At 43.1% G+C, this 24,001-nt stretch overlaps 1 protein-coding gene across 2 annotated transcripts in view; it reads left to right on the forward strand.

Moving 5' to 3' along the window:
* The window catches only part of slc12a5a (solute carrier family 12 member 5a), a gene marked incomplete at both ends in the record, with an annotated part of 135,316 nt that overhangs the window by 87,910 nt on the left and 23,405 nt on the right, over positions 1-24,001 (forward strand). For both annotated transcript variants that reach the window (XM_080727253.1, XM_080727254.1), the window contains 7 exons: positions 9,559-9,613; positions 13,827-13,957; positions 16,956-17,203; positions 19,676-19,887; positions 21,533-21,700; positions 22,582-22,680; positions 23,343-23,400. In XM_080727253.1, the coding sequence (XP_080583379.1) occupies positions 9,559-9,613; positions 13,827-13,957; positions 16,956-17,203; positions 19,676-19,887; positions 21,533-21,700; positions 22,582-22,680; positions 23,343-23,400 (971 nt within the window). The remainder of the gene's footprint in view (positions 1-9,558; positions 9,614-13,826; positions 13,958-16,955; positions 17,204-19,675; positions 19,888-21,532; positions 21,701-22,581; positions 22,681-23,342; positions 23,401-24,001) is intronic.

Below are 24,001 nucleotides of genomic sequence, written 5' to 3' on the forward strand. Positions count from 1 at the left end.
CTGAGTCTATCTGGTATGTGAACTGTCTGCTGTTCTGCCTCATATGGGATAGACAGATGGCAAGGTGACGTAATCTACTGGCACACTTGGGGGGCCAGAGGCCATGTGGGCTTTAAGGCCCATGTAGGCTGACACTGAATGCCATCTTTAACGGCACTATGCACATATTAAGATGCTGTATCTTTTGCAGTACAAAGGGTCCATTTTGACATTTATTATGCATTTCAATATGTGTATAGTGTATAGCCATAGTTTGGCTTTATTTATTTTAGATGTTTCTAGCACTCATTTTATGCTGTCCTACATGTATGTGTAAGTAGGGAGTTCTGGGATACAAATTAATCTTATATAATAAGGGTGACCTTGGCTTCTAACAGGTGTATAGCCAGACTACTCTCAAACCATCCCAGAATGGGCTTAGCTGCACTCCCTGAATCTGGGACAATAAAACAGGCCATAGTAGGGCCTGGGTTAGTGGGAAATAAGATGCAGCACATGCTGCCCAAAAACAGAGGAAAAAGCTAGGACACCGCTTTCACACTGGTCCTCCAACAGGGAAACGATTCAGACTTGAGGTCAATGGGTAGTTATAGGCTCTCTGGGCCAGTGACTGACTCTCAGATTAGATGGAGATTGGATCTAGGCTAGCTGATATCCAGAGCATGATGCAACATTCTGTTACAGTGCAGCAGTGGTTTTCAACCCTTTTCATATCAAGGTCCATTATTTATTGGGCATTTGAGCTACAGACCACCATTTGGTGAAATTTCGCTTCTTAGACCCAAAACTAGACACAACAATATTTTGTTATCGGTACCGTGGACACGGTTTTGTCCACAATTCCATGCTGTATTTATGTTGGTACGATAGGAGAGATAACAGGCAAGCGTTGATCAAAATGGCAATTCTTCTACATTCTCAAATTGTGTAGAATTCTTGCAAATTAAGTAATGCAGACGTATAACAATAATCTAACTCTTGAGAGTGTAAAATGAAACCAAATGGACCAGTAAGGATCCATTTGATTACCAAGATCTATAAGGGTCCATTTGTTTACCAACTCTCCATCATTTAGCTAGGGACCACTTTTATTATAAGCAGTTTTCTCCCTGATATGACCTGCAAAGTTTACGGTGGAGAATGGAAGAGACCCACCACTATGTTCCACTGACAGCAGCTGATTCATGACATTTGTTAAAGTCACCAGCTCCCACTGGCAGCCAGGGAGTCATGTGATCTAAATATGGCACTCGGTTAGGTGCCATATTGGGGTGGCATAGCTGAATGGTTAGGGAGCCTGCCTGGGGAACCAGAGCCCCTGGTTGTCCCTGGTTTGATTCAAGGCCAGGGTAGCAATGTCGATGTGTGTCCCTGAGCAAGACTCTTAACCCTTAATTGCTCACACGCTCCTTGTGGGCAGCGAATCAGCTGAGTTGGGCTGAAAATACTGAATTTCCCCCTCAAGAGGAAGTGGGTAACCATTATTATTGGGTGAAACGGAAACTCTCATCCCCACAGCTACGATACGTCCACTACAGACAGCCAGTCACAACTAAATGACATCCAGTAAATGACGTCCAGAGGGCGGGAAGACAAACATACATGTCCACAAGCCGACCCCACGTCTCTTGCTAGTGACAGTGGAAGTGGGTAGATTTTATGAAAACGTGGTTATGATGTTATCAAACCAAACCAAGCCAATCCAAATGTGTGGCTGGGAAATTCTGTGATTGGAGAATTTAATACATAGTGGATTGGAGTGTTAATAGCCTACATAACACGATTTCTACACATACCATACTGTTACTCAATACTTACAATATTAATAAGCTATTATATCCCATGAAAATTAGGCAAACCTAGCGGTCTTCCTGCATTCATTTGATCAATTTATCATACATCTGTGCGTGTGTGAGTGCACGCATGCGTGCATGCGCTGCATCATCATTTTATCAATTTATGATACATCTGTGTGTGTGTGTGTGTGTGCGTGCGTGCGTGCGTGCGTGCGTGTGTGCGTGGGTTGGTGCATACAGTGCCTTAAACTACCTCTGTGTGGCTGCGGCCCACATCAGATAAAACACTTAAACAATTACTGCCTTATCTGCAGCAGTAGAAGGGCCCATGGCCTCTTTATGACCAGATTAGAGGCCTGTCCCACTCAGCCCTCAATCTAGTAGCCAGTGTCGTCTAGCGCCACAAGCAACACTAACCACATTACCCTATAGCACAGTGGTTCCCACATCTGCTTCATACGGCCTATACTGTAGTTCTGCACGAATTACAGTACGGCCAAAATGTACTCTTGCACCCAAGATATAAAAGAATGTAGAGGGAAGATTACCATGAATCTTGCTGAGCACGTTCATACTCCCCATAGAATGAACCCTAATGATTTGAGTGAGCCTTTCCCATGACCTTCACTCTTTCCCAGGTCTGGCGGACAGGGTTTTGAGGTTATAATTTCTGTGAGGTTAGGTTTAGGCATAGTGAAGTTAAAGGACAACTTTGTTTTTTTTACAACAAGGGTTCATATTTTAGATTGTAATTACAGTGTTTGCTGCTTTCTATCGTTTTAGCCATTTTAGCGATCTTGATTTCAGGGGGTGGGGGCATACGTACAATAAGCCGGTGATTTCTTTATTACTATTTACAGTAAGACTATTACCCCCCATAAGTCACATCTGCACATGAAAGATTGCGGTGCATCTTGGGAATGGGCTTATTGTGTCTAAAAAGACATTTAGCCACTTGTACGCATGCCCCCACCCAATGAAATCAAAATCATTCAAATTGCTAAAACAATAGATAGCAGTAAATGAAAACATTTTAACACTCATCTTTTCTTTTCTCTAATTACAGTCTAAAATATGAACCTTTGTTGTAAACAACCAAAGTTGTCCTGTTGAAGTTAAATGTTAGCGTTTAGACGTTTTCAAACCGAGTCCCTAATTCATAGACAGGCTAGGAGTACCATAAAGAGCTACAACATAGGGGGCTCCAAGTGGTGCTTTTAGACGTGGAGCCATTTTGGGCGAACCGGCATGAAGAGCAGTCAGTACGTGGCGACAGATGGATGGTATCTTCCGGTCATGGCAAAGACGAGGTGGGCTGGATTAGGCGTAATGTATTATCAGTGGATTCAATCATGACCAATCAAATAATCAAAATGACTCCTTTGCCAAGAGCAAACCGATGTCTTTGTGTGGGAGGTGTGGAGTCGGTGATTTATTGGGTGGAAATAACATTGGGTGGAAATAACAAGTGTACTGTACGCGGACGGACACACAAATGACTGCTGCGCAGATGTCCACCTCGGAGGTTTGTGTGCCCACGTGTACCTGTCTGTGTGACCTGTCCATGACAAATGTTGTGTGTAAAATGGGGAGAGGGAGGGAGAGGGAGGGGGAAAGGGAGGGAGAGTACGTTGGATAGCCTATTTCAACCACACAATAACCTGGACAATGCTAGCTGCAAAACCTGAATATGCTGATCGAAGTGATGTGTTTAAGTCTGCTGAAAATTGCAGTGGAAGAGCAGGTCCAAGTAGGTGGTCATGGTCCCTTTTAACCTCAAAATTGCAGTCGAAAAGGCCAATCCACCTGCCACGAAGTAAGGCCCTTGGTTTTATTCCCCAATTGCAGTGTTGAAACAAAAAGTATGAATAGGCTACCCTCTAGGTAAGTTTAGAATCCAAACAGTGACTACAACATAGAGGCTTAACAAACAACCCAAGAAAGTAACTAGTTTTGCCAGTGTAACATGATTCACTGAGTACGCCAGCCTACGCTCTCTCTCTCTCTCTCTCTCTGCCTCTTCATTTCATGTTACTCGCTGTGTCTGTCATTCAGTATCACCGAATAGTAGGAACTCAACGAAAGCATTTGAATAAATGATGAGGTCCGTTCTCCGCTGTACTGCTACGGCCTCATATGCGTGACCCTTTCCTCTCCAGGGTTGTGAATGAAGGCTAGCTGTGGGTCTCATGGATGGCCACTGCTTTCTGTCGTCGTCGTTGCATAATTTTCTTCCAGCCCCTTCCTTATCCACTCATTACTGGAGGTACGGTCCCCAGAGGGAGATTGACATGCTCTGTGAGAGATGTGACCTGTGTCTGGCTGTCTGAATGCTCGCTGACAGCCGCTGAAAGCCCCGATGGCTTTATTGTTTATCTCAAACACAGCAGCCAGCCACTCACACGCTATGTGATTGAACTGTAGCGCTTGCTGTTATCCTCACTTACCCTTGGCCCTTCCCCGGCACATGCATTTATGCTACTTTTCTCTTGCTGTCAAGTTTTTGGCTACAAAATCAACCTCAGGAATTAATGACGTTGTATCCTATCTTAATTTATAACATCGGTGGGATGAATGGTCCTTGAGATACGCTGTGCACATACTCACATACTCACAGAGATTTCTCACATTTATTGTAAGATATATATATATATATATATATATATATATATATATATATATATTAGGGGTGCAACATATCGAACCGAATATCGAATACCGAACCGAAAGACCCTGTACCGAACCGAATGACCCTGTACCGAACAATACAATACAGTACCACTCCACATCCACATTCCCCTGGAACTAGTGTGGTATGCTGTGTCCAAAATACAGCTCCTGTAGGATTTTTGTGCCAAAATTGATTTTTCTGCAGATTTTGGTTCTTTAGGGTCCAAACTATCAGAAAATGACGGGGGTCAAATTTTCCGACCCCTCCCTTATTTCCTGGGGGCGGGTCACTTCAGTTTTGGCCCTATTCGGCTATGTATTCCCAATTTCCCATAGTATTTTTTGCTAATATTGATTTGTTTGCTGTTTTGGCTTCTATAGGGACCAAACTATCAGAAAATTACGGGGGTCACATTTTCAGACCCCTCCCTCATTTCCTGGGGGCGGGTCACTTCAGTTTTGGCCCCGTTCGGCTATGCATTACCAATTTCCCATAGGATTTTTTGCTAAAATTGTTTTGTTTGCTGTTTTGGCTTCCATAGGGAACAAACTATCAGAAAATAAGGGGGTTGAAAATTTCAGACCCCTCCCTCATTTCCTAGGGGCGCGTCACTTCAGTTTTGGCCCTATTAGGCTATGCATTCCAATTTCTTTCTTTCTTTATTTTTTTTGCTACAATTGTTTTGTTTGCTGTTTAGGCTTCTATGGGGACCAAACTATCAGAAAATGACAGGGTTGAAATTTTCATTCCCCTCCCCCATTTCCTGAGGCGGCAAGGGGGAGGGGGGGTTAAGTTTTGGCCCTATTCGGCTGTATATTCCGAAATATTTTTTTTTCTTCTTTTCTGTTTTGGCTTTTTTAGGGACCAAACTGTCAGAAAATGAGGGGGTTCCGATTTTGCATGCAATGGACCAATCCCCAATCACATACACACCCATTGTAACTGTTACAATGGGTGTGTATGTGATTGGGGATTGGTCCATTGAAGATGCCAGGGCAGAGCCCCTGTAGGAAGATCTCCCATGTGTCCCATAGCATGATCTGACGGAGGACGATTATTCTGTCAAAGTTCTTATTGTTCTGAAGCACATGTGCTTCAGAACATGAAAAAGAAAAAAAGCTGTCAGATCTTCAGGATGCATTCAACAAACGCATCATAACGATGATGGCTGGCTATGTTGAGGGTCGAGTTGTCTTTTATAGGTAATATTAACTCACTGAACGCCATAAACGTCTTATACGTCTTTGGACCTCGGTGCCATAAACGTCTTTTACGTCTTTTTAATTAATCAAAAGTTTTATAATTTTTTCATAATTGTAATTTCAAAAAAATCGCTCTAGAAGTTGGCCATATGCCTCCGTGACCTGAGCGATACGGCCGATTTGACTGTAGCACCAGTGTAACACAGTCCGGCGGAAAATCGGTATAGCCGAAGATTGGTTCCGGCCGTTTAAATGTTATCTAAAACGTTCGTTTATACACTTTCCCGTGCATCCCTGACGAACTATAAGTACTCAAAAAACGCAGAAAATTCTCAGGATTCCAGCGGTGCCATCCATTCTTCTCTACCTATCCTTGATCGCGATCGCCAGGGTTCCGAAGTGATGTAGCATGCTAGCTAAAAGGCCTGGCCAAAATGTAAACAACAGGCCCAAACCAAAAAAAAGATGGACGTCTTCTTCCTTCTTCTGTTAGTTGATCAGATAGTAGGAGACCACCCTCTGGTGGTTTTCAAATGGTATTGCACTCCAGATTGCACACAGGGCCCATCACAGCACACACATATGATGATGATCAAGACATCTTACACATGTTCTATTGAAGCCCAAATCTAATGATAGGATATATATATATAAATATACATGTTTTCCTTTGTAAGAGGGGTAGTGTGGCTTTCGATAGAAGCATAGATTTATATATGTAATTTAAGTACAAAATATGATTTTGGCCCCCATAAAAAGGCAAAATTAAGCAAAATGGCTGGCACCAGTTTTGTAGATTTTGAATAAAGGGTGGCATTCACTGAGTTAAAGGTCATTAAAAAAATACTAAGTCTTCATCCAGAGATGAAGCTCACTATGTGTATGTCCATCAAGAAACTCCTGACTGTGTGATCAACCAAGGAGAAGTTGACGTGTTAGGCCAGGGACTGCTTGAGTATTTCTCAAGGGACAGTTCTTTCATGCTCTTTGTCATATATGATACCTTCATCAAGGGACATGATTTCGGTGCACACATCGAAGAGGCTGCTGACACCGATGTCCAATTGCCCTGAGCCCTGAGCTTCCACCAATTGAAGAGAATTGGTGGAATTCAGAGAGTGGAGGGTATGTTCCAGTCAGGTGTCTTGCCCTCCCTGCTCCAAAGGCAATACTTGAGCTCATCACATGTGGCTGCAAAGCAGGTTGCAAGGGACAGTCAGTCTCTGCAAGTGCTATGGCACTGGACTGGAGACTTTGCCAACAGTATAAAGGCCCATTCCCACTGGGACAGATTAACAGATAAAGAAATATCTTTCTCCATTCAAGTGGATGGTAAGACACAGATAAAACATATCTGTGACAGATATTTTCTTTTATCTGTATCTTACCATCCTTTTGAATGGTATGGAGAAAGATATTTTTGTATCTGTTTATCTGGCCCAGTGGGAATGAGCCTTAAGGGAGGACATAGATAACAGTGATGATGAATAGATCCTGTAGTTGACAAGAATAATAACAGGTCAGAAGTATAAACGCTACCCCATCCTCCTCACTTGAACTGTTCCTACCTAAACTATTGAATAGCCTCAGAATATACCGTGAAGTTGTTTATAAATTATTGTAAAGTACTCCCCCCAGGATATGAGGGAGGGGTCTGAAAATTGGAACCCCGTCATTTTCTGATAGTTTGGTCCCTATAGAAGCCAAAACAACAAAAGAAAAAATATATTTTAGCAAAACAATCCTATGGGAGATTGGGAAAACATAGCCGAAAAGGGCCAAAACTGAAGTGACTGAAAGGGTCTGAAGGGTCCGAAAATTTGAAACCCATAATTTTCTGATGCCAAAACAGCAAACAAATCAATTTTAGCAAAAAAATCCTATGGGAAAACATAGCCGAATAGGGCCAAAACTGAAGTGACCCACCCCCCAGGAAATAAGGGAGGGGTCTGAAGATTTGACCCCCATCATTTTCTGATAGTTTGGTCCCTATAGAAGCCAAAACAGCAAAACAAATCAATTTGGGCAAAATAATCCTATGGGAAATTGGGAAAACAAGGCAGAGTAGGGCCACAACTGAAGTGACCCGCCCCCAGGAAATGAGGGAGGGGTCTGAAGATTTGACCCCCATCATTTTCTGATAGTCTGGTCCCTATAGAAGCCAAAACGGCAAACAAATCATTTTTAGCAAAAAACTCCTCTGGGAAATTGGGAAAACATAGCTGAATAGGGCCAAAACTGAAGTGACCCGCCCCCAGGAAATGAGGGAGGGGTCTGAAAATTTGACCCCCGTCATTTTCTGATAGTTTGGTCCCTATAGAAGCCAAAACAGCAAAAAAATCTATTTGGGCAAAAAATCCTATGGGAAATTGAGAAAACAAGGCCGAATAGGGCCAAAACTGAAGTGACCCGCCCCCAGGAAATGAGGGAGGGGTCTGAAAATTTGACCCCCGTCATTTTCTGAGAGTTTGGTCCCTATAGAAGCCAAAACAGCAAAAAAATCTATTTTGGCAAAAAATTCCTACAGGAATACATAGCATACCGCACTAAACCTCCTAAAGGACCCCTAGGGGTCCGCAGAGCCCACTTAAAGAACCTCTACCCTAGAGGTTGGGTACTGTATTGTTCAAAGTTAAAACAAAAAAATACATATAAAAATAAGTTTATAAATCAAGGACATTTCTGTTTAATTTTTGTATTGAAAAAGTATCGAACCGTGACACCAAAATATCGAACCGAACCGTGAATTTTGCAAACCGTTGCACCCTTAATATATATATATATATATATATATATTTATGATTGCAACCGAAAGTCGCAGTTTACTATGAGGGTTTGATGCTCTGACATCAATGTGATGTCAGGGGAACCAAATCCCTTTAATGCCCATATATAAAGATCCCAGTGATGCCAGGGGAACCAAATCCCTTTTATGCCCATATATGGAGAGCTCTTATGTCATCAATATTAAGCACATATCTGTGAATATCTATGGGTACCAGGGGTCTCCATATATGGGTAACTGGTCCTATATACATTACTGGCCACTGTGGCCAGATGGCCAAGACATGGCGTGACCAAGCCCTTAGGCGTCTTACTGGTATATGATATATGTGTATTGTTTTGGGAAACAGTTGATTATATATAAATAAATCAAAATTGTCATAAACTATGCTGCAAGTCGTGAATGATGCAAGTTGGGATTACACGTTTCACCCATGCAGGTCTTCATCACTTGATTATTTTTGGGTCCAGCACCATGTTTAAAGAAACTGTGTGGATGTGCATATATCCTACCCTTTTATCAAGTGTCCTTTTTATGCCCAGATATGGAGATCCCTGCTGTACAGTATCTGTGTGTCTGTCTGCCTGTGTCTCTTTTATGGAGATCCATGGCCTGATGTCATCAATATCAGTTAGATTGGCAGTTGTGGACAACCGTATCTCCATTATGCAGTGTGCCTATATATGGGCATATGTGGATCATGGGTTCTGCCGATTATACCTACCGGTACTTCACGCCAGGCGGATTATGTATATTGTACGCCCAAGGCCATATACTGTACATGGGCATAGCAGTCGGACCAGTGATCCAATCGACTTCACACCGGGCACCACACTCGAGTCCCTCGGGTCCTCATTCTATAGCGACATGCATGCCCAGTTTGAAGTCAATCGGGGGGGACAATTCTTGAGATACGTCAAGGCGAGATACACAATCACGCACATTTTGTGAATCTACAGAAGGATAATCAATAGAAAATTATTTTGTTTACACACACAATATATTTTCTGTCAGAGCTTGTGGAAACTGACAAATAACTGACACATAATCTAACTTTGCATTTTCTGTGTCTCTCTCTCTCTCTCTCTCTCTCTCTCTCTCTAGACCATGCTGACTGCCATCTCCATGAGTGCCATCGCCACCAATGGAGTAGTGCCAGGTGGGTGAGCAGGCGCTGGCACCATGCAGTGTTCACCGCTTGAGACTCCTAAATTCCTATTTTCACTGATTACTTTTGGCAGAGTTAGTCAGACACACTGTGGTATCCCCAGACACACCAAAATAGTGTCATCTTCAAAGCCTATTTATGCATACTGTACTGACGTATGTGAAATGTTTCTATTGTAAACATTGGAAGCACATAGTGATAGTGGTTAAATAACCCAAGATAATACAAATGGACTGTAAGTTGGTCTACATCAGTGGTTCTCAAAGTGGATTTCAGGGACTCTCTAGGTTCCTTTGTGGGGGTCTAAATTGACCCTTACAAGTCTGTAACTTTGACAGTGTACAAATGGAACCAAATCTTCGCCAGACATAGCTGATCTAACAGGTGTCACATTGTGATAAATGCAGCTTGTAGATATGCTATTTTTCGCTGAATGTTTTCCCCAGAATGGCTATGCTCGTGTTAATAGAGAGTGTACAGATGCCCATAAGGGTGCATTTGGTTACATGTGTACATTCTCAGAGTTGCATACTGTACAGTATATACATTTAAAAAAGGATAAATTAACACTGTGGATTTGACTGTGTTAAGTTAACCTGTTTCTGTTTGCTTATGCTTTAATGTGCTTCTAGCACTGCGCTGTAATACACATGCACATTACTAGTCAGCTATATTTATATGATTACATTGCTACGTAGTAATCATGGCCTGTGTCTCGGCAGTTGATTTGAGGGTCACAGGAAATTACAGGTTTATATTTACAGTGCGACTGAGAGCGGCGTGATACCGCTATAATGGCTTCCGCTCTGCTCTCAAAGTGCTGATGAAGTCTCGATGATAGGAAGCACACTTCGGACAAATTGGCGCTGCGTCAGAGATACAAATAATAGACAGAAGGGTCCGATTATAGAACTCTGATTAAATATCACGGAAATGTAAATGGTTAAACTTACTGATTGATATGCAGCCTGATCTATGAAAATTAAGGATTGTGAGTGTTAAACGTAAAAGGAAGTTTATACATTCCGATAGCAATCACCGCTGTGTGTTTGTTCAGAAACAGGAGTCTGTTGCGCCCCCTTAGAATATAACATTGTTGTCGGGTGGAAACCTTCCTTTTTTTGTTATTTTTAAAAACGATTTCAAATTGTGAAAATAGCCGATCTACAAGAACACAACGCCTCACACCGCAAGGCGTTGGGTGCTTGTAGATCTGCTATTTTCGCTAGTCTTGTGCGACAGTCTTGTATGATGAAGTAGGGCTTTACTTTACCAAAGAACATACAAATTTGAAACTTGGAGATACGAGGTTTCTGCCCGACCGTGACGATAAGAGAGAAGAAAGGGGGAAGGGAGACCCTTGCTGATCCTGCGGGGGGAATTCAGCTTCAGCTTCACCCAGCTGATTACTGCTCAGATGGTCATAATGAACACTTGTTGTCGGGTTCAGTAGCTGCGTTTCCATAAAGCCTTTTTTTGCGCATTAACGCTTTTGCGCATAAATCTTTAAATGGAAACCCCTGTCAATTCGAAAAAAATCTTCATTTTTCAATCAACACTTTTACGCTTGTAGGAGGCGGATTTTGGGGCTTAATCGAAAAAAACGAAATGCACAAAAGGGCTATGGAAACACTAAGCGAATAGGTTTTGAATTAAAATACATTGAACTTGCATGATAGACCTAAGCGCAGTTATCCATGACACAATGTCCAATGATGTGTCTCACTTGACTGGAAAAATAGCGCCACCGCTTTTTTTCATGAACTATCTACCAAGAAACGCATTTTATCAGTGGATGGAAACAGGCTAAATTTGCTTTGTCTTTTTACGAATTTCTGATAATTCGGCGAATTCGCTTACTATTTTCGAAAAAGCTTTATGGAAACGCAGCTAGAGTCTTGCTCAGGGACACTTCCACACTAGCCTGGGTACCCAGGCTTTTAGTTTAATTCGCATTCGGCTCAAAAAGAAAAGCCTGGGCTAACCAGGAAGTTGGAGTCAACCTTCCATTTCCCCAACCAACCAGAGTGCAGGGGGCGTCGCTCCAAATGGTGGGCCAATAGGATCCACCGGCTGTTTTCAGCTGGGAATTTTGAATCCGCCCCTCTAGACCAAAATCAGCCTGTGTTAGGGCAGGCTACTTCCACACAGAGAACGGAGTCAGGAGGCAAACCGGTGACCTTCTGCTTACTGGTCCATATTTCAACGTTTTATAGCCTATCTTTTCATGAATGAATGCCCTGCTTCGTCACACCACAGCGTCACATGAAAGTAGCAAAAAAGTAGCAGATCTACATGCTCAGAACGGGCCGCGGCGTGACACATTTTGAGCTTGTTGCGACCGTAGGTCGCATTTACTACCAAAACCTCCACAGGCTGTCCGTGAGTGAGTCAGTCCGTCAGTCACACAAACCTCCACAGGCTGTCCGTGAGTGAGTCAGTCCGTCAGTCACACGTCACACTCTTGCCCTGCTCATATCTCCGCAACCGTTGCCCCGATCCATGCCAAATTTTGCACACACACTCCTTACCTGCCAAACTACAAGGACCCCCGGAGCTCCAGGGACCCCCAGGTCCCTGGGGGACCCCCAGATGTAAAAAATGAACAAATGTGCTAAACTGACCAAATGACCACCCCAACGGGGCTGCTCACGGGGAATTCCCGGGGACCACCGACTCCTGGTGCTCCAGAACGGATGCAAAAGTGGTGGCGCCCCCAGTGGAGGACCCCCTACACTGCAGCTCACATAAAATGCCGTAACTCCGGCTAGGAGCGACCGGGACAGCCGGGGCCGGTACCTATTCGTCCGCCTTGGCGGCGCGGAGACCCCACCCCTCATTTCTCACATGGCCCTCTTCTAGCGCCACCATGAGGCCGATTCTTGCAAAACACATTTTTGGACACTGCTCCTAAAATTTTTGCCCTAAAATCACGCAAATCGGTACACAGTATGTCTACACTCATCCCATCAACATGAATCTCTCCCATATAGCGCCACCTCCAGGCCGATTTTTAAAAACACCTTTTTGGACACTGCTCCTACATATTTTGCCCTAAAATCACGAAAATCACTACACAGTATGTCTACACTCATGTCATCAACATGGATCAGGAAGATTTTGGAAAAACACATTTTTGCCCTATTTGTGGAGATAAGTGACCTACGGTCGCTTATCTCCCGATTAGGGAGTCTTACTGGTAGATTGTCTGCTATTTTTTTATTTGAATCCTGAAAAGTATCAGGTTTGGACATAAAGTGGGAGGTTTCCACCCGACAGCAGCGACATGCAAAATAGATATTGTCACTGTCGGGCAGAAACCTCGTATCTCCAAGTACCACCAAGTTTTTTTGTAAAGTAGCCTACTAAAGCCCTGCTTCATCATACAAGACTGTCGCACAAAACTAGTGAAAAGCTCTACAACGCCTCGTGATGCGAGGCATTGTGTGCTTCCAGATCGTCTGTTTTCACCAGTTTAAATCATAAAATGACAAATACAAAACAAACGGTTTTGTACATACAAGGTTTCCACCCGACAACAACAATATAGACATTTATGTAGATACATACACACTGGATAATGAAACACAACATCATATCCAGTATGATTCTGATGATGGTGCAATAGCGTTGCACCAAAAGCCTGATTTATATTATATACTTAGTTGTTTAGTGGGCGTCATGCAAACCGAAAATAGCAGATCAATTTTCGCTGTGTGACACCCGCTCGCAACTAAGTACTGTATAAATCAGGCTTAATAAAAGCAATGAATAAATATTAGTTTCCTCCAGACATCTTTTGGGGTTTCATCAGCATCACCCAGATCCCTGCACATGCATAATGACTTCTCTGCGTGTTGGCTTGTGTTATTGTTGTTGTCTGGGGCGTCACAAGGGGGGGGGACTTGCACAATTTTTCAAGATTTTTCAAGAATAGCAGATCTACAAGCTCGCAGCGTGGCACTGTGAGCTTGTATGTCTGCTATTTTTCAATAGTTAAAGCACAAAATAATGCGTAATTATGCGTTCCCAGTCTAAATGGGTTAAACCCCCTCCCTCTATGAAGAACATTCATGGGGGGCCCGCAGTGAATCCTTGTACCCAGGGCCCAGAATTTGGTGCGACACCGCTGTATGGTGGTGGTGTTTAGCTGGAGACTCACTGGTTATTGTTGTGGTGGTGGTGGTGGTGGTGGTGTTTATAGCTGGAGGCTCATACTACATGATCTCCCGTTCGCTGGGCCCGGAGTTTGGGGGTGCGGTGGGCATCTGCTTCTACCTGGGGACCACCTTCGCTGGCGCCATGTACATCTTGGGCGCAATCGAGCTCTTACTGGTGAGTCACAATCTACTGTAGTATACATGTATGTATTGTAGTATACATGTATGTATTTGTGTGTGTGTGTGTGTGTGTGTGTGTGTGTGTGTGTGTGTGTGTGTGTGTGTGTGTGTGTGTGTGTGTGTGTGTGTGTGCGTGCGTGCGTGCGTGTGTGCGTGTGTGCGTGCGTGCATGTGCGCACGTGTGTGTGCTAGGGCTGGTAAATTTAATTAATTTGAATTAAAATATATAATCTCGAATATTCCTCAAATGTGGGGAAATGATGTATATTCGAATATACAAATTAATCAGATTTCTTTTTTTTCTTTTTTAATATACAGTTTGTATGTTTATTTGACAGGGACAAATCAGCCTCATGGTGGTACCAGCTGTACGTTTTGTTATATAACTCCATATGCTGTATAATCAAAAATCACAGCAGGCCATTTCCAACTACTTTTACCACCATTTAGAATTGTCTGCAAAACACAGTTGTTTCTACTTCTTATAGCAATATGATCTTAGTTGGAAGCCAAGTGACAATGACCGTCAAACAGCCAGGTTTGATATTCCTTACTGTTTGTCTGTACTTGGTTTACAAATCTAGTGGGAGAGGGCTATTTCTAGCCAAAAACAAAACAACTGCAGTGTAATCATGAACACAAAATCCAGTCAACCCCCAATTGGAATCACGCCTCTATAGAGTGCACCTCCAAAAGTGCTTTCACTTCTGCCTCAAATGTGATTGTTGAACCATAACGTCGTAGGAATCTTATTTACCCCCGCAGCTTCCTCGGGTCCTAGCAGCTGCAACCCACGACTTACTTATTGGGTAGGCAGCCCAGGTTGGCGGAAAAATACGCCCGTTTCTATTTTTTATTGTCTGCAGCACTGGCCATTGTACAATAGATACAGTAGACACAGTCAACCTGCCTTCAGTACCATGGACTGTTATTTCTAGAGGGTTGAACAATAGAACCAAATTAGTAGGCTATTACTACATGGTAACACAGCATTGTTTTTGCTTTAATTATACTGGAGGACTGAGGGGAAGGATGACATCAGTAATCAAACCAGGGTTGTTGTGATTATGCAACGCTAGGTACACACCTTTAGGCAAAACTAGGTAGCCTTATAGTCCTCACACTTTGCCCTCTAAAGGCCAAAACATGACCACTAAACAGACCAGCAGCTGCCTGGTCAACAAGTATCACTGATAAAGATGCTTCCTAACTCTGTTGTTGTTGTTGTTTTGCTAGTTGAGTGTCTGTCTGTCTGTCTGTCTGCCTGCCTGCCTGTCCGTCTGTCAGCCTGTGTGCGTGCGTGCATGCCTGTCTGTCTGTCTGTCTGTCTGTCTGTCTGTCTGTCTGTCTGTCTCTTTCTTTCTTCTCTCCCAGTTTCTCATTAACCTCACTGCTGTCCTTTGAAGATATTTTTCCAAATCCTGTTGACAAAACACAGAGATGTTCTTTCTGGGTCGTCCATGGTTCCCCTCCGTCTGTCCTTTTATGTCATACTTCTCCCTCAGTTTTTTTTTCTCCTCATGCCGCAGTGAGCGCTGCCTGGGCTATTATGCAAATTCCGCGTTAGGAAGAGATCAAGACAGTCGCTGAGTAACGACACCATCGCTTGAATTGCTCTCATCAATTTGGTCCACTCTTATCTGGATACACACATGCACGCACGCACGCACGCACGCACGCACGCACACACACACACACACACACACACACACACGCACACGCACACGCACACGCACACACTTGCACGCGCGTGCACATGCTGCCGCCTTCTTATTGTCCTTCTGGATCCTGCCATTGGGTATTCAGAGTTTGATCATGCCTAGAGGTTAATTCTGTCTTCTGGGTCAAAGCTGGCTTAGTTTCCATTGTGAAATAACAATCCCCACAGAATTGTAGGGAAGGGATCTGGAGAAGGCTGATTTGAATATGTTTTATCCGCGCACGCACGCAGTCCGCGAGCGCGCACACACACACACACACACACACACACACACACACACACACACACACACACACACACACACACACACACACACACACACACACACAGATGCTATTTTTAGTTGAGCAATGAGCATGAGCGGTTCACATTGAAGTGGGAGCTAGTCTTGCTCAGTGATGTGTTGTTCTTGCCCTGATTTACACATTCTTTACACGCACACCGAAAACAGCGGATCGACAAGCTCAAAACGCATTGCAGCGCAACGCGTTTTGTGCTTGCAGATCAGCTATTTTCGGCCGTGCGACATGATGCGCAACCAAGTATAACTCAGCCTTTAACGTCAGCTCGGTTTCGACAGCCAAACCGTAGCACTGAGTCACGACGAGCTCCTTCTGTTTGTTCTGCTTGAAATCATTTCAAGTTCTTTATTCTTGGCTGAAGTTGTTTGGGTGGAAAAACCTAGCCAGGCTGTTTGCTTTCCTTTCAACCCACCCAGCACTGTCAGCCCAGACTCCCAGACACCAGATACTGATGGACCAATTAGTGGGTTTTACGATTTCACAAATGACAGCGCTATTTTTATTCCAGGGCCGTGATAAAACGGTAGTAATGTTAATTCTTTTGGAATATTAATAGCATGCTTGAGTGGTTCAATTACACAGGGAGCCGTGATGGGCTTGTTGATGGGAGAATCACCATCTCTGTTTTCACACTTGATCAAGTTGACCCTTCTGTTTCTCACCCCCTCTTGCCCCCCCCCCCTCTCTTCCTCTGTCTCTATTGCGATACATTCCTCCTAATCTCTCTTTTTCTTTTATCAAGGCCCCTTTGTATTTCCTTCTTCCATTTTTCAATGTGAAACTTACATAACTTTTGTCCCCTCACTCTGTCTCCCTCGCTCTCTCTGCGTCTTTCCCGTTCCTCTAAATGTTTTTGTCTTTTCAGCCTAAAGTGAATCAAACATAACTTGTACTCCTCTGTACCCATCACCCCATACACACCCCTCTCTCTCTCTCTCTCTCTCTCTCTCTGTCTGCCTTCCCCCATCCAGATCTATATAGCACCCAAAGCAGCCATCTTCCCCCTTGAGGGCTTGGAGGGTCCCGAGGCAGAGGCAGCTCTGCTGAACAACATGCGTGTGTACGGTACTATCCTGCTCTCCTTCATGGCTACGGTGGTGTTCGTCGGCGTGAAGTACGTCAACAAGCTGGCCCTGGTTTTCCTGGCTTGCGTCATCCTTTCCATCCTGGCAGTCTTCGCCGGGGTCATCAAGACCGGAATTGACGCTCCCGACTTCCCGTAAGGATGAGCACCACCTTGCCGGGTTACTCAGCCAATGAAAGGCATAACATAATATGTTCTGCAAGTAGTGTGGACCAACAATACAACCACATACACATACACACTCATACATTGGTCAGTGTCAATTTAACTACCTACAGTAAACCCTAAAGTTTATTTGTTCGTTGACTGGGGTGCTCCTGTCACACTCTGCCCTAGTGAGAGAAAGTGCTGAGAAATGGCAGGACCGTACGAGTGCATCTCTCCATTCCGACATGTCTCCTTTCCGAAATGTCTCCATTCTGACACTAACCCTATCCCTTACCCTAACCCTTACCCTAACCCTAACCCTAACCCTAAACCTAACCCTAACCTTAACCTCTATGGAAGTGTTGCCACTCCGACAATAAGAAGTCACTGTCGGAGTGGCGACATGTCGGAATGGAGAGCGCCCCCCGGACCGTACCAATTCTGAAATTGATTCCACGATATATAAACCAGACTCTTTCATGTCCAGAGACAATACAATTGATGAAGTCACATTACTCAAATATAGTTAATCACATATCTCAAATAATTACATAAATCTTATAGGCCCCAATTCACCAATTTACCCAAACTCAGAGTTGGTATGATTCACCATTCAGGTTATCAGGTCTAATTGAGCTCAGGTGTGTATAACAGGCTCCCTACCATGGAGTCTACAATCAATCAACCGATATATCAATACAATACAAACATTCTCTGCAACTTAGTAAACTATAAAGTGCAACTCAAACTTGTACTACACAGTATTGTGAAATAATGTCAGTTAAAATGATGGGGGGAAAACAACGGAAATATACTTAACTCTCTCCCAGCCATTTACAATAGGCTTGTGCGCCTATACTGCCAGGAATTTTATTAATTTCCAAGTTAGCTTTAATCTAACCCAACAGGGATCATATTGTTGTAAAATGTAGTACTAGTACTATCCACTAGAGTGTGCCCAACGATAATCTCCTAGAGTCTGGACTAGCGAGTGGACAGCAGTAGACCCATAATGGCGGCGCCCATTGGCGGCCATTATGTCTCCCGGTCCGCCGAACGGGAGCTATAAAACACGATCCGAACGTCGTGCACACGCCATTTACACTCGTTTTTGCTCTTGAGTGACCAATCTGTCAGTCCAGCCATTTTTTTCCGAATGAAAATCGGTCTAGATATGGTAAAGTTTGATAAGAAAAACGTCAACATTCAATGCTGTAAAAAGGCCCATTCTATGTTATGGCCGAACGACTTCCGGGTTACGTCATCGATGATGTCACTTCCTTCGAATATGTAACTTTAGACTAAAATTAAGCTAGAAAGGTCATTTATAGCTCAAAAAATGTCAAAAAAATACCAAAATGATCAGAAAATGATCCCCAAGGCGACGTTGGGCGATCTGGCTGCCTCACCCTCCTCAAAATGGCGATGGAAGGCGATTTGGCTGTGAACTAGTTAAGTCTGTTAAAAGTATATCAGTGGCAGGGTGAACTGCTACAAACCCCCTTTCTTCACTCAACCAAATCTGCTCTAAAAACAGCAGGTCTACAAGCTCACGGGTTCGCCCCCTCCATATATTGCGACTGCCAATTATCACAGACACTGAACAGAATTTTGCCTTAGCTCTTGACTTGGGCATTCCTGCAATCTGCAGGCCTCTCACAACTGTTTTATGGACATTACCAAGGCTTCCAAACATGAACACAAGCAGTTTATTTGTAACCAAGCTGTATAATAGCATCCTTAAGACGTTGGTACTTAACCTTGGTAAGGAGAGCCTCTGCCAGACTGCACATGCCACTTCCAAAATGTTCACTTCTCTACTGTCCTCATCAACAACAACAACAACATCTGGTGAATTATCTGAAAAGGCATCATTTTCATTATTGTGCATGAACATGGCAGTTGAAACACCAGAGCGCTTATAGAATTTGGCAGACGATGAAACATATGAACTTATGTCCTGAACTAGTAGGTCAACAATTCTGTTGTGTCTAGCCATGTACATTCCCTTATATACATAGTAGCTACATTCCCTTATATACATAGTAGCTACATTCCCTTATATACATAGTAGCTACAGTCCCTTATATACATAGTAGCTACATTCCCTTATTATACATAGTAGCTACATTCCCTTATACATAGTAGCTACATTCCCTTACGTATATATACATAGTAGCTACATTCCCTTATATACATAGTAGCCTTTCAGAATATATGACTGTGTGAGTTTCAGCAACTGGATTGTGGTCATGGTGCAGACAATAAATGAGGAGGAAACGTATTAGGGTACCACAGAGAAAGATTGAGTCACACACGCACACAAACACACACGCACGCTCGTACGTACGCGCGCGCACGCACACACGCACATTGTATTCAGCAGCACTCAGAGAACAAGTAAGGTGTGTGCTGCCTCAAGCGCACACATGCAGACGGTTGTGCTCTTCTCCTCTGCAGCGTGTGTTTACTGGGGAACCGCACCCTGGTCTGGAAGAATTTTAACGTGTGCGCCAAGACCATCGAGACGGCCAACGGAACCATCACCACCCAGCTGTGGAACATCTTCTGTGACTCCCCCTTCCTGAACGCAACCTGCGACAAGTACTTTGAACAGAACAACGTGACCCGGGCACAGGGGATCCCTGGGATCACCAGTGGAATCCTTAAAGGTTAGTCAGTCCTGTTAGTCTTCTTATTTAAGGGGTTTTCAAACTTTTTTTTTCTTTCAACGACCCCCAGTTTGGATTTGCATTTGGGCCACGGACCCCCATAACTCTGAGAGTGTACACATTGCAGGACCCTTACAGGTACATTTGGTTCCATTTGTACACTCTCAGAGTTACAGAGTTGTAAGGGATCTATTTGGTTATTTACTATCTATTAGCTGGGGGCACACTTCACTTTCGTACTTGCACAATATACATAAACTGTAGTGTTGATTTCATCGACTAAAACAATGACGAAAAATACAAACTAAAAGACAAGTCATAAAAGACAAGACATTTTATGTTTGGCTGTGCTCGGCTGATCTATAAGCTCACGATGCGTGAGCTTATAGATATGTTGCCTTTAGCTCTCTTTGTATCTTCTTAGTTTTTCTTTTCTAATAAAGTTGTTGTTTTTATCTGCCACACATACACACATTTACACCATATTGTAAAGCGACTTTGAGTACTCAGAAAAGCGCTATATAAATTCCAGCTATTATTATTATTATAGATCTACTATTTTCAGAGCACAACCAAGTGTAAAATGAGCCACTATGACGCCATCACAGCACGCCAAAACACATTTTAGTTGTAGATTTAGTCGACTAAAACTAAACTCAAACTAAAACATTTCAGATGACTAAAATATGACTAAAACTAAATGGATTGGAATTTGCTGTCAAAACCAACACTAATGCACTGCATGCGTTCAAGTTTGTGGAGCCACACAACCACATTTTCAAAGGGAGCTATAGCTCTACTTCTCGTTCATCCGAGTGACAAATAAAACCTTTGTTGATTCTTGACACACAAATAAACACACACGTATCTGTCTTGTATTCTTTCTGTCTCTTCTATGTCTTGTTCTAAGAAGCTAAGCAATGGATTTTAATGTAAATCATAGACTCACAATTAAGGGCTGTGTAGTTATTTGCAGGTTAATGACAGCTTGCAAGTAATAATGATGTTGTCAGTTTCTCTTAATGCATGGTAGGATAACAAGCTCATTAACTTCTCACTGCTGAGACCACAGTCAGCAAAACAGGCTTAGAAAGGAATATACATACTGTAATCAATCAAAAATAAATTCAAAACAGATGTTTAGTCTTGATTTACAACACATTTTTGTATCACCTTTGTTTGACATAATGTAACTTTCTGAATCATTCACCCCTACTGCTTAATTCATGTTTCGCTGTATGATGGTGTAATGGACTGCAGATAGCAGAATCTATATTAAAGCTCACAACGGGGGCGGCAGTGGCTCAGGGGTAGAGAAACCGTCATTAGAACACGGAGGGTTCCCGAAGGGTTCCCAGTTCGATACCGGACTTCCCCAGAGTTAGTGTTGAAGAGTACTTCAGCAAGACTCTGAACCCCTAGTTGCTCCCGGTGAGCAGGTTGGTGCCTTGCATGGTTTCCTCTGCCATCGGTGTGTGAATGTAATGCACAATCTCTGTAGAGTGCATTGGATAAAAAGTTGCATCTGCAAGACACTGTGAGCTCACACAGCTCATTCCGCGCTGCCACTACACGACAAAGTATAAACCAGGCTTGATTCACTCCTTGATTCTCTTTCTGACTATATCACTCTCTCACCACCCAGATAACCTGTTTGGAACCTACTATGAGAAAGGTGACCTGATTGCCAAGCTAGACATGCCGTCTGTGGAGGGAATAGACGATCCCCTGACCAACTCCAACCGCTACGTCCTGGCTGACATCACCAGCTTCTTCACCCTGCTGGTGGGCATCTACTTCCCCTCCGTCACAGGTAACTGATACAGTTACATACTGTACACTCTGTGATTAACACTCTCCACAGCTTTCATTTATTTTGGATAGTGGCAGTGGCACAGGGGTAGAGTTGCCGTCTTAGAACACAGAGGGTTCCCGAAGGGTTCCCAGTTCGATCCCGGGCTCCCCCAGAGTTAGTGTCGAAGAGTCCTTGAGCAAGATTCTTAACTCCTACCTGCTCCCGATGAGCAGGTTGGTGCCTTGGATGGTTTCCTCACCATCGGTGTATGAATATGGGTGAATGTAATGCACAATCTCTGTAAAGCGCCTTGGATAAAGCCGCTATATAAATGCACCATTTACCATTTAATCAATGTATTATTCTGCATTCTGCATGTGAGTGTTATTATGCTCACACGAGGTATTCAGAAGGGGTAAACAGTGCAAAGTATTCAGGCCATTCACCACAAGGACGTTTATATTTTATTGAAATCCGAGCACATATGTCTGGCCATTTGTTCTGGATCATCTGCCTTGCGTTCCCCCAGCGTTTTTCGAGTGCTGGATCACTGGAAGAAAACTACAACTGGCGAGCTGATATACTGTATATGACTGTGTCATTTCTTGTGCATTTATTAAAGATCCAATATTAAATACATTTTTACACATCTTCCTATTATTAAAAATGAAGGCAGGATGGGCGGGCGGGCGGACAGACCACGTCGTCACGCTCATGTCAGCCATAACCATAAGGAACCGTGCAACTTACTGTAGGTGTGAGGACTGTTTTGCGACCCGAAATCTAAATGTAACCCAAAACCAACCCTTATTAGTGGTGTAACCTTTCTTTCTGTCTTTCTGTCTGTCTGTCTGTCTGTCTGTCTGTCTGTCTGTCTGTCTGTCTGTCTCTCTGCTCAGGCATCATGGCTGGTTCAAACCGCTCTGGGGACCTGCGTGATGCCCAGAAGTCCATCCCCATCGGAACTATTTGCGCCATCACCACCACCTCCATTGTCTGTATCCTACTCACTACTGCCCCCTCTGGGACACATGGAGTTATTGCGTAGACAGTTAAGAGAATTATGTAACATCATAGTAAAACTCTAGTCATTTTAAAATAGTACTAACAAGGTGTAAATATCATGCTTTTCCAGTACACAGGTTAATACACTAGAATAGGGTAATTGTAAAACAAGTCATGTTTTGTTCTTTACAATGCATTTGCATTAGATGGATCTATTTTGACTCTGGCCGTCAGGCTAAACCAGCTTTCAATCACTCAGCTTGAATTTGATGTGTTTTGATATCAACTTGGTGCACTGCCAATAGTGGCCATTGCTGGCCAGAAGCAGATTTGTCCCCTAAGAACAATTGATCCCTAATAAAGCCTTGGATCAGTGACAGAGCTATCATAATAGAGTTTCTGAGAAAACAAGACATCCAATCTGTTATATGGCTACGCCACTCTCTGTATAAAAGTCACAGCAAGTCACAACAAACAGCAATGTCAGATATACTGTACAGTACACATTTACTATTTAATTAAATCAAAATAAGGTATACCTCAGTCTCTTGTGCAAGTATAGAGACATCATCACTTAGCAGTGGGTTCTACACGGTCCTGGGGGCTTGCTCAGTGCGTTTAGCAGCCTATCATTTCCTGATCTAAAACTCCTAAGATATGGCCAGTGTGATCCTGTTTGGCGCTTGCATCGAAGGGGTGGTTCTCAGAGACAAGTAAGTCTAAGTGTTTTTTAGCTGAATTTTGAATGATCAATCTTAACATTTTTGTGCTCGACTTGTATGTATTATTTCTTTAGAGGAAAGAAGTATCAATGGAAAGTTTGGAAACACTTTTGTTGAATAATAGTGACATGAACTGGGTTCACTATTTTTCCCCTTTAGAACAGACACATGACCTACATCCTCCCACTGTAAGATTGATGAATGAACCATTGGAAAGCACTTTGAGTACTTAAAAAAGCGCTATAAAAATGCAATTCATGATTACATGATCTTTTGAAAAGTTCTGTTATCACACCAGTTGTAAACATACAGTAAGCAATAACAAAAAAAAAAAGATATTAGCACCCACAGGATCCTTGATAGGAATCATATCGTTGCTGTCGGGTGGAAACCTTGTATGTCCAAAACCGTTCGTTTTGTATTTATTGTTTTAAAAATGCTTTAAAAATAGTGAAAATAGCCGATCCACAAGCACATGTGTGCTTGTGGATCGGCTATTTTCACTACTTTTGTGCGACAGTCTTTATGTGAAGTAGGGCTTTGATTTAAAAAAAAAACATACACATTTGAAACGTACAAGGTTTCTGCCCGA

Source organism: Nannobrachium achirus (assembly GCF_963921795.1).
Source record: "Nannobrachium achirus genome assembly, chromosome: 6".
In the NCBI taxonomy this organism is placed as follows: Eukaryota; Metazoa; Chordata; class Actinopteri; order Myctophiformes; family Myctophidae; genus Nannobrachium; species Nannobrachium achirus.